This window comes from Actinia tenebrosa, unplaced genomic scaffold, assembly GCF_029948245.1.
Source record: "Actinia tenebrosa isolate PJP-AT-01 unplaced genomic scaffold, QUT_ActTen_1.0 PGA_scaffold17__23_contigs__length_9995812, whole genome shotgun sequence".
In the NCBI taxonomy this organism is placed as follows: Eukaryota; Metazoa; Cnidaria; class Anthozoa; order Actiniaria; family Actiniidae; genus Actinia; species Actinia tenebrosa.
Window position 1 is genome coordinate 7622892 of NW_028292577.1, and position 15309 is coordinate 7638200.

General features: G+C 36.7%; 2 protein-coding genes across 6 annotated transcripts in view; both read left to right on the forward strand.

Annotated features, from left to right (window-relative positions):
- LOC116299307 (uncharacterized) overlaps positions 1–4457 on the forward strand; it is a 36784-nt gene extending 32327 nt beyond the window's left edge. For 4 of the 5 annotated variants that reach the window (XM_089031822.1, XM_089031821.1, XM_031707942.2 and 1 more), the window contains exon 3: positions 3256–4457. In XM_089031822.1, the coding sequence (XP_088887948.1) occupies positions 3256–3917 (662 nt within the window). In that variant the 3' untranslated portion in view covers positions 3918–4457. Of the gene's footprint in view, positions 1–2940; positions 3075–3255 lie in introns of those variants that run through there. The other variant, XM_031707944.2, reaches the window with a different exon arrangement.
- Positions 4458–9325: 4868 nt separating this feature from the next.
- Positions 9326–14418, forward strand: LOC116299310 (uncharacterized). The gene is made up of 2 exons (XM_031707948.2): positions 9326–10005; positions 12478–14418. Exons 1-2 carry the CDS (start codon positions 9924–9926, stop codon positions 12948–12950), a joined length of 555 nt encoding a protein of 184 aa, XP_031563808.1. The 5' UTR covers positions 9326–9923; the 3' UTR covers positions 12951–14418.
- The last annotated feature ends 891 nt before the right edge of the window (positions 14419–15309 follow it).

Sequence of the window (15309 nt, forward strand, 5' to 3'; positions counted from 1 at the left end):
ATGAGAAGTACTCAAACTGCAGTCGTTATGAATAGAAAAATTGCAAAATACGAACAGTTTGAGATTTCATTAAGTATTTCTATGTTGTTTTGAAGCTGACAAGACGCCACATGGTCTTTCCGACTTTCTTTATTAACAAACGCACTGGAGTTTCCAAACATACTGTTTTAAATTAAAGGGGGGTATCAGATGCAGGAGGTGCATTGTATGGCTATCCCCCCATGGATCCCCTTCGGAAGGCCAAAACTACAGGAAACGAGCTATATATTAGTTTTCTAGTAGTTTCGTCCCCTCTAAAACATTTCCTGGATTTGCGACTGGAAGTCTCGGCTCGAGTCTTCCTGACTGACCAACGCTTCCTATTCTTTGTTGTCAACATGCGAAAAGTAGTGGATGGCGAAGTATCTTAATCGACTTTTAGGTTTATAGTTATGCGGTTTGGCATGAGATCTGACCCAACTATATCGATATATCCTATAACGTTGACGGTTCTGTCTCTCGGTCTCTATCTCTCTCTGTCTCTTTTCCTTCCTTCCTTCCTTCCTTCCTTCCTTCCTTCCTTCCTTCCTTCCTTCCTTCCTTCCTTCCTTCCTTCCTTTAATACTTACTTAAAATTTATCTTAAATTTTATCTTTCTATATAGCTATACTTTTCATCCTACTTTCATCCACTTTTATCTCTTGGATGCTTTTAATTCCTTTTTCAAATTCGTTAAACCTCTTTCCGTTGTCCCTTGCCTTTATGATTTCAATGTATTAATATATCTTTCCCATTAATACCTAATACCAATACCAATACCAATTTTGTTTTTACATTGATCTGCTCGATAACCACTGATTGTGTTTCCTTCACAATTTTCGAGCAAACCAATATAAAAAATCGGTAATAAAATATGATATGTAATCTAACCGCAGTGGATAATCCGGGCTTAGAACTGATAAACATTTAAAATGTTTTGTTCAGATAAAAAATATTAATATATAAAATAGTATAATAATAATGATGATGATGATGATAATGATATAAACTTTATATAAATTATAAAAATTATAATAAGGATAATAATATAAACAGTCAATAATTGAAAATAATTTATATTGATTAATAATTATATAAAAATAATATCATCATAATGATATGAATAAATACAAATCAATAACGATATTTATGACGATGACGATGATGATTATATAGAATATATATAGATTATAAAAATCATAATGATAATAATATAAACAGTTAATAATTGAAAATGATTTATATAATATTAATAATCATATAAAAATAATATCATAATAATATGATTAATAAATACAAATTAATAATGATATTTATAAATAAATTAAAGTCACATAAGAGTGATTGAAATTGTAAATGCATTGAAACTTATCCGATGAAATCAATAATTAAAAATTAAAGAATATTGATTTTGAGGGGGGAGGATAACCAGAAACCCCGGAGAAAATCCTCGCGAAGCAAAGTAGATAAATATTTTTTTGGATTTTTCTCTGAAGGGAATACTGAAAATCGTAAATCACTTATTCAATAAAATATATCGAACGCCTTAGAGAGTCGCTCTAAGCTATCCATTCCTCACATCAATGCCTCACACAGGTCATCCGGCCCTTTTATCTAAGCAAAATGTTGCCATAGTTACACCAAGTTCAATCTTGCTACTATAGAAACCGGTTCGGATGAAAAATTAAATTTTTCGTCAGTAATATATTTTCTTCCAATACTAAAGTCTGCTATCTTTTCCTGAGGGCTAGGATAATATAGTTCAGTGTCGGAAGAAATTAAACCCCTTTTTTCTGTTTGACAATCTTAAAGAGGTCTATAAATGATAACAGTGTTATAATTACTGGAATGTGAAATCAAGAAAGTCGTTTAGAAGTTCTAATAGATTTTTGATTTGCCTTGGAGCGTGCTTAAACGAATAGTGTACGTGCTCTAATGAGCCGAATACCTTAAAGACGGTCATCAATCGACTGATCGATAAAACAAAAATTTTAAGTGGCGACTATGAGTCTTCATCATACTTCCGGTCAGATTTTGGTGACCCGCAGGGACAACACACTCCATCATCTCATGGGACAAAAATAAATCACTTGCTGGAAATTAATAGCTTTACGACGACTAAGTGTTGCGACCAATATCCCTGGTCTTTATTATGTAACTCAATCATCATCTAAGTGTGTTCATCAGTCGCTGAGACGACCCTTCCTCCCCCAGGGCAAAACAGCGAACAAAATCTGCTCTCTCAGAAAGGCGTCTTTTCACGCAACTTTTGTAGCGTTTTCATAGCAGAAAAGTTGCAAAAACACGGTTTTTTGAACTTCGAACCCGAACAGTCCTCACCTAAGAGCTCGCGTTCCTTTTGGTCTGCTGTTACATTTTACGAGTCAATCACAAGCCAACGTTTCCCACATCCAATCAGATTGAGCAATAGATTGTAACTTTGCATTAGTTCTGAGGGTAAGTCCGCTTATCGATCAAGACTAAAACTCTGTCTGTCTTCTAACGCACATAAAGCGACCCCGCTATATCTTTATATCATCAATCATACCGAGCTAAATAAACAGCCAAGAGCATCTGATTGAGCGGCTTTCCCGGTTATTTTAAGCCTGGAATTTTATTTTTGGACTCCCATTTTCAAAGCCTGGGAGTGTCCGACCTCCGTTTGTGCTGCGGTCGATATCTGTTACTCGACCATCTTTTTTTATGCTCGGCTATTTTGGCTGGGGTAATGGGTGTGTGGTTACTAAATATACACACTTAGAGGTCAGATAACTGATGGCATAACATGAACTGACGCCATTGGGATACAGTCAGTGACGTCATTAACACTGCTGGGCATGGTCACTCTAAAGAAACGAGATTATTTTAAATGCTTATTTTCGATAAATTTTCAAGTGGACGCATAATAGAGGTTTAAACTAGTATAGCGTAAATTAAATCATTTGAGACATAATTTTTTTCCCGTTAAATAGAGGTCAGCCGCTTTATAGGTGTCCACTGAATAGAGGTTGGCAGCTTAATGAGAGGTATCAATGCAAACTCTCCATTGGAGGCGGGTAGGCTTAGGAAGTTCTACCATATATTAACATGATATACTGTACTTAAGATGTAGCCGTATGGAGTCGTAGGATATCTTACTAATTTTGATTAAAAATTTTGATTAAAGTTTACTTAGGAATTTACTAATTAATTATTTCAGTTACTGATTCGTTAATTTTTTTTTTTTTCATTTTCCAGAAGTAGAACGTTTTTTGAGTGACTTAGCTGGCGCATCGTTGAGTGCAGAATATGAAAAAAGAAGACTAAATCTCGAGAAAAAAATATCAACCGTACGAAAGATTTCTCCTCCACCACAATTGACAACCAATGTTACTGAAACACTCCAACAGAAACGTCCAAGACGACTAAGATCATGGTCTTTCCCACCCATGACATCCCAGGAGCCTTTGCTGTCGTTGTCTGGGAGGAATTACGTAAGTACTTCCACAGCGGACAGCCAAGATGGCGGCGAATTGGGAGTAGCTTTGTCAAATAGTTCTTTAAAGGATGAGAAAGAATCTCAAGACGAGGAGGAGACGTTTGAGGAAACAGAGATGAGCTTGTGCAATGGAAAACGGTTTGAACGTTTACGACAGGCGTACAATAGCGCGGTAAAGATCCCTCCTCACCCTCGTCAGAGGTCTGCCTCAGTCCCTCACGTTTCGACTGCCAAACAAGACCACAGGAAGCCCAACCCGGAGTATATCCAAGTCATCAGCAGCCTGTCTGCCTTTGTTTGCGAAAAACGAAAAGAGTGCGAAAGAAAACCGAACAAGAAGGGGTTTAATGTTGCGTGGAGGTGTGGTGAGGAAGACGAAGAGTTGAAGATTATCACAAATAAGGCACTTTCGAGATATTAAAATTCTAGCACGATACCGTGGCTCTGTGGAATAAATGTTCCAAATGACATTAAACCTCAAAAATATCAGTAGATATATTGCTGTAGATTGGGTTGTAGCGTCGAGTGGTGAAGTGACAATTATTTTTATCAATATTTTATTATTATATTAGGAGCGTCGTATGTGGTACATTAATTTATTCCTACCAATAAATGCATTTGGTGATTCACGTGTTTATACCACACATGAAGTACCATACGACAAAGGCCTCGCAATCAAGGCTAAATTTTAAATTATCGAACGTAGTCTATTTATGATTTCCAGTTCGGAAATTGACTAAAATTCTTCGTCGTGGAAGCTTAAAGTGATGTAGAATCTCGAAGCCACCGTTTGAGTGACAAGAAGGTAACTGCAGTCAAGAGAATATTACTTAATATTCTCTCGCAGCGGTGTAACACGACTAACACTGGTGTACACAATGTGGGTGGAATATCACAAACCAAGGCCAATATATGTCAACCGACTGTTCTGGCTATTTAAAGACGGATTTATCAAGCTTAAGCCCGAGTAGTTGTTATTGTAGACAGTTTGATGTGCGCATTATCTAGTTCTCTACTACTTATGGCTTTTAAAGGTATTTTTAAGTAGTTGCCTTTTGAGTGAGCGGCAGTCTTGCTCATACCTATGAAGCCAGAGTTACTTGCAGGTCTGCGGTTGTTGGAAAGAACGAATGTTATCTATGCTGAATGTATGAAGAACGGAAAAATTAAGTCATAGACCAAATTCAAAACTCGCACCGATGTGAGGCTTAAGTTGTGGACAAAGGGATCTGGCGTGACTCAAAGTAATCTGGCGTGATTCAAAAGTCACGAATCACGCCAGATTCCTTTGTTCACAACTTAAGCCTCACATCGGTGCGAGTTTTGAATTTGGTCTATATACTCAACAAAGTTACTCGATTCTGATTGGACAGGAGTAGTACAATTAAATCCCAAATTGTACTCCTTAGAGTCCCAATTAAATTGCTCAATTTTGTTGAGTGTATTATAAACAAAAAATCGCACAATGTTCTCGTACAATTCGGAATTTATAGATACTCGTGATGTTTTGTAAGTTCTCAATTTGGACTCGCCTAAAAGGCTCGTCCAATAATGAAAACTTTCAAAACATCACTCGTACCTATAAATTCCGAATTGTACGAGAACATCGTGCGATTTCCTATAGTGATACAAGTAGTCCGCTTTTGCTGATTTAGAAAAATATCAATGAACAAATCGAAGACCCGAAAAAACAAAACGCAGACAAAAAAAAAAAAAAAAAAAAAAAAAAAAAAAAGAAAAGAAAAGCAAATTTAGTCAAAAAAAAAAATCTTTACTTGCTGGCTTGGTACACCAACATAAAAATCAAAAAATCGATTCTACTTTGCCATACCCCCGAGACATCCGCAGAGCTGAGGCGTCGTATGGACTTCGGACCTGACGGCGATTAAATCCTTCTGCCCTTGGGTGTACGAATTACGCAAGAAAATGTTCTAGCCGGAGCATCAGGGGAGAGACCAGCCGGCCCCCAGACCATATCGGCTGACCCCTTGCATCTCTGCAACGCACGGAATCGGTTGAAAAGATAATGTTAAAAAGGTCTAGTCTATTCGGTGCATTGTTTTTACAGCTATTGTTATGCTGATTCACCTGGAATCGTAGTCCAGTGGATAAAAGCTTGTGCATTCAAAATACTGAGTCAAGCCCGTTTGAGCAGGGTTAGAACCGGGATGGGTGACCTTAAAATTATACCTACTCAAGCTTTTGTTCCTTTTTTTATGTCTTTTTTTTTTTTCAATTTGAAAATTACAGAAATGTATCGAAATTTGTTCTTTTTACTCGTGATTTGTCAGTGTAAGTCTCGAAGGCGCAGACTAGCACCCAGTCTCCCATTCGTCAAATTCTAGTTTACTGAGCCCGCGGTCCTTGTGATCCTCGCCGATGTTTTAATAGGAAATCAAAAAAGCAGTAGTTCTTCGGTAACCTATTCTCCGGTTAAAGAGTCTGTTGAGCTTACTCGAAGGATATAAATCAAGTATTTAATATCTTTTGGGGGGGGGGGGGGTGGTTGCGGTTTTGGTCAGCAATAGCACTCATGCATTTGAAGTAGTTTTGACTCATTCAATTTGCCAAAACACCGACTTGTTTCACCATAATGCGATTGAAACACTTTTTTGTTTTTGTTTTTGTTTTTTGTTTTGTTAACGAAACGAATAAAATTTAGGACAACCTTATTTAGTCATAAGCTTAATTATAAATGAACTTCCAAAACTTCATACTTCAAAACATCCTTGCGAATATGTTTTTAATACTACAGAACGATTATGAATTACGTCTATAATGAACCAAAGAAACTAAATATTGACTTTAGATTTGACTGACTACTTGCTTTTGCAATTAGTCTGAGCAGATACTCTTGGAAAACAAAGCGTTTGTTTGATCAAATCATTTTTTGTAAGGGTTTTCCAATCGATTTTTCATCAATTCTTTTTCCGCAATCAATCGCCATATATCATTTCAGGAAAAAGGGTTAGACTTCCAAACTCTGATCAGACAAAACTTAATCTATCATAAGAGATGCTTTAGAAAAGGGCATCAAAAACCAGGTGACAAAGGGTGAATACTGTCATGATTATTTCAGTTGGACTTAGTTGATTAGGATGGGTTCATAATATTACTTCATTAGTTTAGAGACATAATTAACAGAATATCCGGCCTTGCTTCGGTAAATCCTGTTGACGTAAAGATAAACAACTTTTAAAAGAACAATTGTTCACTTTACCTGACGCAAAAGCTTGCAGTGAAATTAAGACTTAAATATCACTGACGCAAGCACCAGTATTCAATACTACTTACCTAAATCCTGTTGACGTAAGAAGGCACAAAGACCCATCAGTAAAGTGGCTAGACGTGATTGTAGGTGCAATACAGAAAAAGGCTGATGTAGTGACTATCATCGTTAGGATTGACTGATTTTTTTAGTGTTCCAAAAGAAATAAGTGGACAAAATTGGTGGTTATGGAAAGGGCAATTTTAACATATGTATATGATCAAATGCGCATAAACTAAAACCAGAAACAATATTGAAAAATATCAAACAAACGACAAAAAACAGTAACTCAATCTTTTCGTTTTGTCTCATTACTGATTTTGACTTTTCAATGACTACGACATCCTAAAGATGAGGAAATTAATGTACTTGTTGAACGACTTCATTTAGCGTCTGGCAAACAAACGTATTTATGAGGAAATAAGCACTTGTCTAGTGATACATCAGCGACACTAAGTGATATAAACATCTCTGTGTTTATAAAGTATTTTGACACGTTAAGATTAAAATCTCTCGTATTGCGAGCACGTGCTAGCTTACAGCTGTGCGCTTGCTGGAGATTCGCAAGACGAGAAGAAATAATGTTTCACAGTGGCTCACACAAGAGCAGTGTGCATAACATCACGTTATGTAACGTCAGAATATAATAGAAGGGAAAATACCTTCTGTCACATCACGTCAATCAATTGCCACACCACATCAACGTAGCGGTGGCCCATGAAGGACATGCTGCATGTTAGACGAGTTTCTGCATATAAGATCCAGTTCATGCACCCCAACTCGTCTAACTTGCAGCAACTCGTTTCTTATTTGCAGCAGCACTTCAGTGTTGGTTTTTTTTTTTTTTTTTTTGTAGCAAAAATGCAGCAACTTTTCTAACATACATTCAACAACTCGTCAATCATACAGCAACTTTTCTAACATGCAGCAACTCGTCAATCATACAGTAACTCTTCTAACATGCAGCAACTCGTCTAGTATGCAGCAACTCGTCTAGTATGCAGCAACTCGTGTCAACGCAAACACCATACGAAATAACACTGGGGGAAAAATAGACTGTTAACAGCCCCACTTTTCCAGAAAAAGAGGGGCTGTTAACAGTCTAGGGGAAAAGCACAACACAAAAGAACCCAGCACAACATAAAACAACTGTACAGGCAACAACTAACTAATGCAGAACGTACAACACAACACCTCGAAATACAACAACACAAAATACTGGGGGGGGGGGGGGGGGGGCAGAACAGAATAAACCACAATAAACGACAATAACTATGCAGAACGACAACTAACAAAAACAGAACGAACAGAACACCTCCTAAACATAACGGCACAGAACTGCACAAAAAAGTACAAAACGACAACATATCACCACACAGAACAACAATCGACTAAAAACGGAACTTACCACACAACATATGTAGCAAAACATAACGGCACAGCGCCATAACAACACTATGAAACACCCCCACATCTCCCGAAATACAAGTGAACGGGAAATACTTAGATGATAAATAAGAAACTTCACTTAGAAATGTTTATTCAAAACACGATAACAGAATTCCGAACTCTTTTCACTATCATGTCTTCAATCGGCTAACATAATATTATGATGCAAATGAACAGTGCAAAAGCCATATCACTTCACATGGAAAATACGTTTTTTTTGACTCCAAACTGATACAGTAATCGTTGTTTTCTTCACATCTCTCCTTTTCTTTGAGGGTTTTTTCCCGGTCTTTCTCCCTCCACAACACCTAGCACTGCTGAATTCCACTTTATCTTCGAGTTAGCCGTGCCCTGAGTTTGATCAACCCCGAGGTAGTTTTGAGCAGGATATCAATATATTAAAAATTGGAATAAAATGTGAAACTGAAGATTCACTGCATCATTAATTAAAATGAACTGCATAATCAAAGTCGCGTTATCAATACGAGACCTCCTAGAGATATGACCTAATAAATGTTTTTTAGCGTGGTTTAAATTTTTTTTTAATGTCTAGCAATCGGGGAGGTATCATACGCTTCGTAGCAAGAAATTACTAATGCAGTTTTGAGTCTGCAAAGTTGTTCTTATTTCACGCGAAACAGGAATGTTCCTGTGAAAACAGGAGAAACGGGAACACTAGCTCGAAAATTAAGAAATTGAAAGACAAAGAGAGTGCGTGATTAAATTTTTTTTTTCAATTAATTTCGAGTCGTAATTAATAGCTCCAAAGCTTCACAACCTCTAACCTTGACTGTGTGACAAGATCATGATTCTACTTTTCTGCAGTAAGATGCTTGAGTAGTCCAGTGATGCTCCTATTTACATCTAGTTGCATTTCTAGGTTACTACGACAGCAAGCCAGACAGAGCAATATTTTTATCGGCCCTGTCTTCTTTTTTCGATTAATTGTTTAGCAGCACTGCCCATCAGTTTTGTAATTATTTTTTATTCTTCTTCATTATTTAGTACGTTGACAGCTTGTCTGTAGTTTAAAATGACAATTACTTATAAATAAGAACAGGTAAACAAAGCAAGTATGACATAATATCATGCAGCAGACGTGCGGAGTCCTAGAGGATGCTTACTGTTACGTAAAGAGTATTAATGATAAACTAAGGCGTAGAGAGATCTTCGCATAGATTTGGTTGATGAATATTCAATTCCAACCCAAAACAAAGCTTAATCTTAATGTTTTTAGTCACACAACCTTTGGTCTGACATTGAACTCGCTCAGTACCGAGGCTGTCATTTCATCGTGCTGTTGTGTGAGCTGTAAGCGTGGGAGGTTTGCCGTAATTCAATGTCTGATCTGTTGTAATTTCAAGGTCTTAGGGAATACTTAATGGTAAGGAAGAAGAGAGTACTATTAGGGTATCATTTACGAAGGATAGTGTGGATTGTAAAGAGACTCGTCTTTCCTGGAAACAGAACCCCTGGAGCTAATTCTTACTGGACTCAACCATAACCACAACTGTTTTGTGCATAAATCTTCGCGAAGAAGCGAAGCATTTGACAAGAGAACCGCCTCGACTCGACATCGACAAACGAAGATTGAAAGCCTTGGTTTTGTTGCTATGCTGATAATATAGACATCAGGTAGCGAGAGCATTTTAGAGGAAAATCCATACGAGTTTAGTACTGTTATTTAGTGAGTAGAGACGATCTTCCAAGATGAGTTTGACGGTAACTATACCAGGCCAGACGCCAATGTCAGAGGACAAGTTTTATGACGATATTTTTTCGGCTTTAAAAGGTGAGTTGAGGTATTTGTTACTCCTTTTAAAGTCTTAAATAACTATTTACGGGATCAATCAAGGTTTACAAACGAAAACAGTGGAAAAATCACCCTGAAAACTGTTAGTAAAAGAGAAAAACAATGCTTCATATACATAAATATCATAAGCAAAAATAGTATTTGCATTAAAACAAATTTCCTCGAAAGCTAAGACAAAGCTTCCAATCTTGGTAGAAAAAAAAGGTGTTTTTAAAATATAGCAACAAGATACTAAAATAATTCGCTAAAAATATCGGGGGAAAACAATGGTTCCCGATAAATTTGCTCTGATTCAACATCGATATTTTTTTGTTGATCTTTATTCATAAGTGCTGGAGAAGAATTGAATGGCTAATCGAAAATCACTTAGTACAAACACATGGAATCAAACTTATTGTGTTTTCTCTAGCGTTTTCATTTTTTTGTCAGTAGGTAGTCGGTGTTATATCTTTATGGAAGTCAAGGTATAACCCCCTCAAAAAAAAATGAATAGTTTGCTATCTTTCGGCATTGAGGACTTCAGCGAGAACCAGTCTTTTCCTGTCACGTATGAATATCTTGCTTAATTTTCTTCTTGGATAGCTATATTTATTCTTTCCTTATCAGAAAACAATCTCTTTAGCATTGTACAAAAAATATTGAAGCATTTTAGTTCTGTGGAAAATCCAAAAGACCCAGAAACGTAACTTGGCATTTTTGTAAAGACGGTAATGAGTATTGCAGGTTATGTAAGGCTTCATGTTTGCTCGAGTATTCTAAAAAAAGACCTTTAGGATATTAAAATCATTAACTCCGCTTCCTACCGTTTTCTAAGCTCAGTTTCCTCCAAACAACGAATTTGTGTTAATGATTTTCTGGTTCCCTAAAATACCTGGAGAAATCCAAACATACGATTTTAAAAAGCAACTTTAACTAGTAATTTATTAATTCCTTACTTTTATCGCGATCATATGAAATATAACTGCTTTAACTACTAATATTCTGATATTATTTTGAAACTCAAAAATTTCTCTTTAGTTATTATTTTGGGAAATATTTTGGGTGCATTTGAAGAGATTAATAATCAAATGGCAAGACGAAGTGTATTTCCGGCAATGAGCAGGAAAATACCAGTTCATCAAACCGAAAGCAAAACATTTCAGAAGTTTATTTTTAGGACCGGATCGACTTTGAATTAGTTGACCCCTTTGAAGTCAAAGAAAATGCTCCCCAATTGCAGAGATGGATTATATATGTAATGAACTTCATCCAAGCTCATTTCCATGTACTTGAAATTATTTTGCTTCTACTATTTCACCTTTATTGCTTTGTGGTTTCAGTTTATTATTGTAGCTAGTTTAATCTTTCAGTGTTCATTCGATTTCTTTTCCTTCAAAACCCTAATTTTTCACTTCTACTTACCAAAAAATAAAAACAATTAGCTGAAGAAATGGTGATAATTTAAAAAAAACAACACTAATTCGGGTTGAATGGAGGGATAAACTCAATAGTTGTTATTAAGAAGGCAGGAAGACTAATGAAAAACGGCAAGGAAGGTGGACGTTGACTTTAATATGATTCTCTTGAGTTACAAATTCGGAAAACCTATATCTATTGCGAAACAAATTTGCGTAACAAATTTTTAACATACTCTATTGTTTTTGGACCTTTTAGGTCTGACCTCGACCTGTCACGTTTTTTTAGCTGCATTGCATGACAAACATTTGACTGTACATTTTAACGGGAAACTTTTTGTTTGAGTAATAATATATATTTTGAATTCCTTTGTAAATCCCGGATAATTTATGAAATGAATTTTACTCCTACCTAAAAATCTCGCGTGACTAGGAACCTTCATGTACTGCGACACTCAAGTGGCTTCCCGGCATTAAATTGGATAATATTTATCATTTAATCGTTTTTTAATTGGCTGATAAGAGTGAGTATTGATTGGTCGGCTCTGTGGCTTGGAAATCCATTTAAGTGTCGCGATGCTTTTTGATTGGCTAAGAGGAGAAGGCATTATACTTCACATAAGTGAATGATGCACCTCCAACAACTAGGTTTTCCTCTGACAAATCTTGAAAACTCGGACAATTGCGCAGGATAAAATAATAATAATAATATTTATTTATAAAGCGCAAATACAAATCTGTTCTAAGCGCTAGTAAACAAACGACAAAGACAACGACAAAATAAAATAATTTACAAAGAATATGCTAATTTGAAGAGATAAGTTTTAAGTTCAGTTTTGAATGAGGCAAGACTTGATGCATTTCGGAGAGATATTGGAAGTGAAAAAAAGAGTCAAAATCATTTATGTAATTTGAGATGTCAATTTGAGCGAATTCTCGCGCACGAGAAATGTAGTTTCAAGACAACATGGCGTCTCAACTGCGCTGTGGTACAAATGGCACTAGATGAAGTATATGTTTTAAATGTTTTCTTTCTTTCTTACTTTCCTTCTTTCAGAAATGATGTCCTTTCTAAAAGATTTAAAGCTTGCACAATTATCGGAAAGACACCTGAAGGAGAGAACTCGCGTGGAGGGAGTTATACACAACCTACAACTCAAGATTGCCGAGCACGTCCACGCTGCTCAGCGCGTGAACGGAGTCAAATCCCCAAGGCCTGTGCGCAAAGGCGCCGCTGGAGGCCAAGAGGACAACTTTCCCGCCTTTTCTGCTCATTTATCAAGGTTCGAAACAGTCGACGCTCATGACCATTTGCAACCAAGGCAACCCCAACGAGTGTCGTACTCACCCGAGGCGAAAAGGAGACTCGAGGTGGTGAAACCTAAAATTCGTCCTAGATCAATCTCGTGTCCAGAGATTCGTTATTGTCCACACAGTTGGAAGACATCGCTGCCTAAAGTACCAGAAAGCGAGGAACTCAAGGAAGACGATGACAAAGAAAACGCAAAAAAAACCAAAGCTATTGAATAGTTACAACTCACGTAAAGAATCTTTGAGATTAAAAAACAAGCCTGTCAACACTGGTTCTTCCCCGAGATGGATGTCACACGATCGTGCCGCCATATTGGGTGTTCAAACATGGCGGAATGATCATGTGACCGGTCCGTGATTGATAGGCTTTTCAAAGGTTTTAATGTTTAATGAATAGACCCTTTTCGAGTTCCAAATTACCGCTGTGTTTCTTGATTACAGACTCATTTGCTCAGGCTAAGCCTCGAATCAGTGTCTAATTACTGGCAAATACCAACAGTAAAGTAAAGAACGCACAAGTTCAACAATACGAACACTTTGAGACTTGATGGACCTTGACTGGAAAAGGGAAATTTTCTTCACAAAATCGAGGCTTAGCCTGAGCAAATGAGTCTGTAATCAAGAAACACAGCGGTAATTTGGAACTCGGAAAGGGTCTATTGTATGTACGGTAAGGAAAATTTTGTTTGAAAGGAACTGACTTTTTACTTTGTTTTAAACGGACGCTCCCAAAAGTTGTAAAAGTTACAGCTTGATTCTCATGATAGGTAACCAATAAGCAATCTCGTACCCAGAGCCTGCGTTTCTTCTGGCCTGCGGCGAAAAACGAGGGCTCTGGCATAATTCATTTTTAGCTCATGCGCAGTTTTCCGGAAGTGAAATATAATCAATGAAAATCATACTTTCAGTTCTGTGTTTACTTCCGATCAAAATAAAAATTAGAAATCGCGAACAATTTTATTTTTTATTTTTAGCAAGTCTTTTAACGTATGCGATCTTATACTTGAAGTACAGGAAATCCTGGTGTCAAAAAATGGATTATGCCAGAGCCCTCGTTCTTCGCCGTAGGCCAGAAGAAACCTGGCTCTGGGTACGAGATTGGCCAATAGGGCATTTATCAAACACTGCGCATGCGTTATCGAGTATTCGTGGCTGTCAATCAAACACACGCGTGCATGTTCAAAAAGAATCAGAAAGATTTGGCATTTTAATAATCACGTTTAAGGAAACGGTGTTTGAACTCGATGTCGAGTTCGTCACGTGTTTCCAGTATCCAACTTCAGACTGGTCACGTGACAAATACAAAATGGCGGTCAGTTCGCAACCAATTTACCGACTTTTCCTTGGTTTTTCTCCATTTTGTGACATTCCTTTTATGGTAACAAAATCGTTTATTTTGTAGTTAAAGTCAGGAAATGAAAACATCGAAGTCTTCAATCAATTTCTACTAGTTATCTGGCAGCCGGCGGTGGTATTTTTAGCCTACTAAAAATTCGAAACGCATATCAAGAGGAAAGAAATGTTTATTGTTATCAGTATCCAAAAGATTTGGTCGTCTTGACATGTAAGACCGGCAGAATTTGTATTCTATTGAAGAACCATTCCGTTTTGAAAACTCTACCCGACTGTTCTTGGGTCTATTGTAAATACAGACTAAATGTTGTTTCAATCGAAATCTGCTCTTGAATTGGCCTGTTCATCTCGTGTTACCCACGTAAGCGTCTTTTCCTTTGTGTTTTCTCTGTCTTTCTCTTTCATGGCTTCCCTTTCTGAACCAATCAAAGGTCCGAAAAGCGCCGACGTTAGCTAATCGCGAGGTTATGAGAAACATAATGTATTTCGTGGGAAAAAATAAAATTGGGAATAAGATATTTAAGATATTTTTAAAAAATGAACAAATCGCGCAGGTTTCAAAGGACGCAGTTTCAGCTAGGCTTTGTCACTAGCAACGTGTCTCGCACGAAAAATTATCGAGTGCAACATAATTGCGTATGCATTTTTGTAAGTTGCATGAAGCATTGCGTGGAGCGTAACATTCCCTGTAGGCGCAACTGTAACGTACTCGGCTTTCTGTCACGCAACTAAGGCAGCCCTATAATATGTCACGTTGTGGAATCTGATATAATATGCCTTAATACCAGAAGCTTAAAGACGCAGCTTTCAAATTAGGTATTTGTGCTTTTAAACATTAAAAATTTGATTATGAATTAATGAATTCATTAATGAATTATATTAAAAATAAAATGAGGGTGATTGGAATAATTATGTAGAGAATTTAAAAAAATTTGAAGTCTCTCCAAATATAAATGAATTGTTCTTTGAGCGTAATTTTTCTATATTTTTCTATGAGATCATTCTTTGACTTGTATCTGTATTCAATATATCTGTATATTAATTCTCAAGGGAATGACACGTGGACTGAAATGGGGAACATTACGCCCAATTTATGCCTATTATGAAGCATCTACAGAAGCTACGACAATTAAAATTGTTGAAATAGAAAAACGCAAAAAAATGAAATTAATATGTGATGACACAGGAAACCCAATTTAGAAGTTCAATTGTAACACAGGAAGCC

Excerpts from the sequence above, each read along its gene's own strand:
- LOC116299310 (XM_031707948.2), top strand. The coding sequence starts at position 9,924 with ATGAGTTTGACGGTAACTATACCAGGCCAGACGCCAATGTCAGAGGAC. Across the intron at positions 10,006-12,477 it reads TATTTTTTCGGCTTTAAAAG|AAATGATGTCCTTTCTAAAA; the intron begins GTGAGTTGAGGT and ends TCCTTCTTTCAG.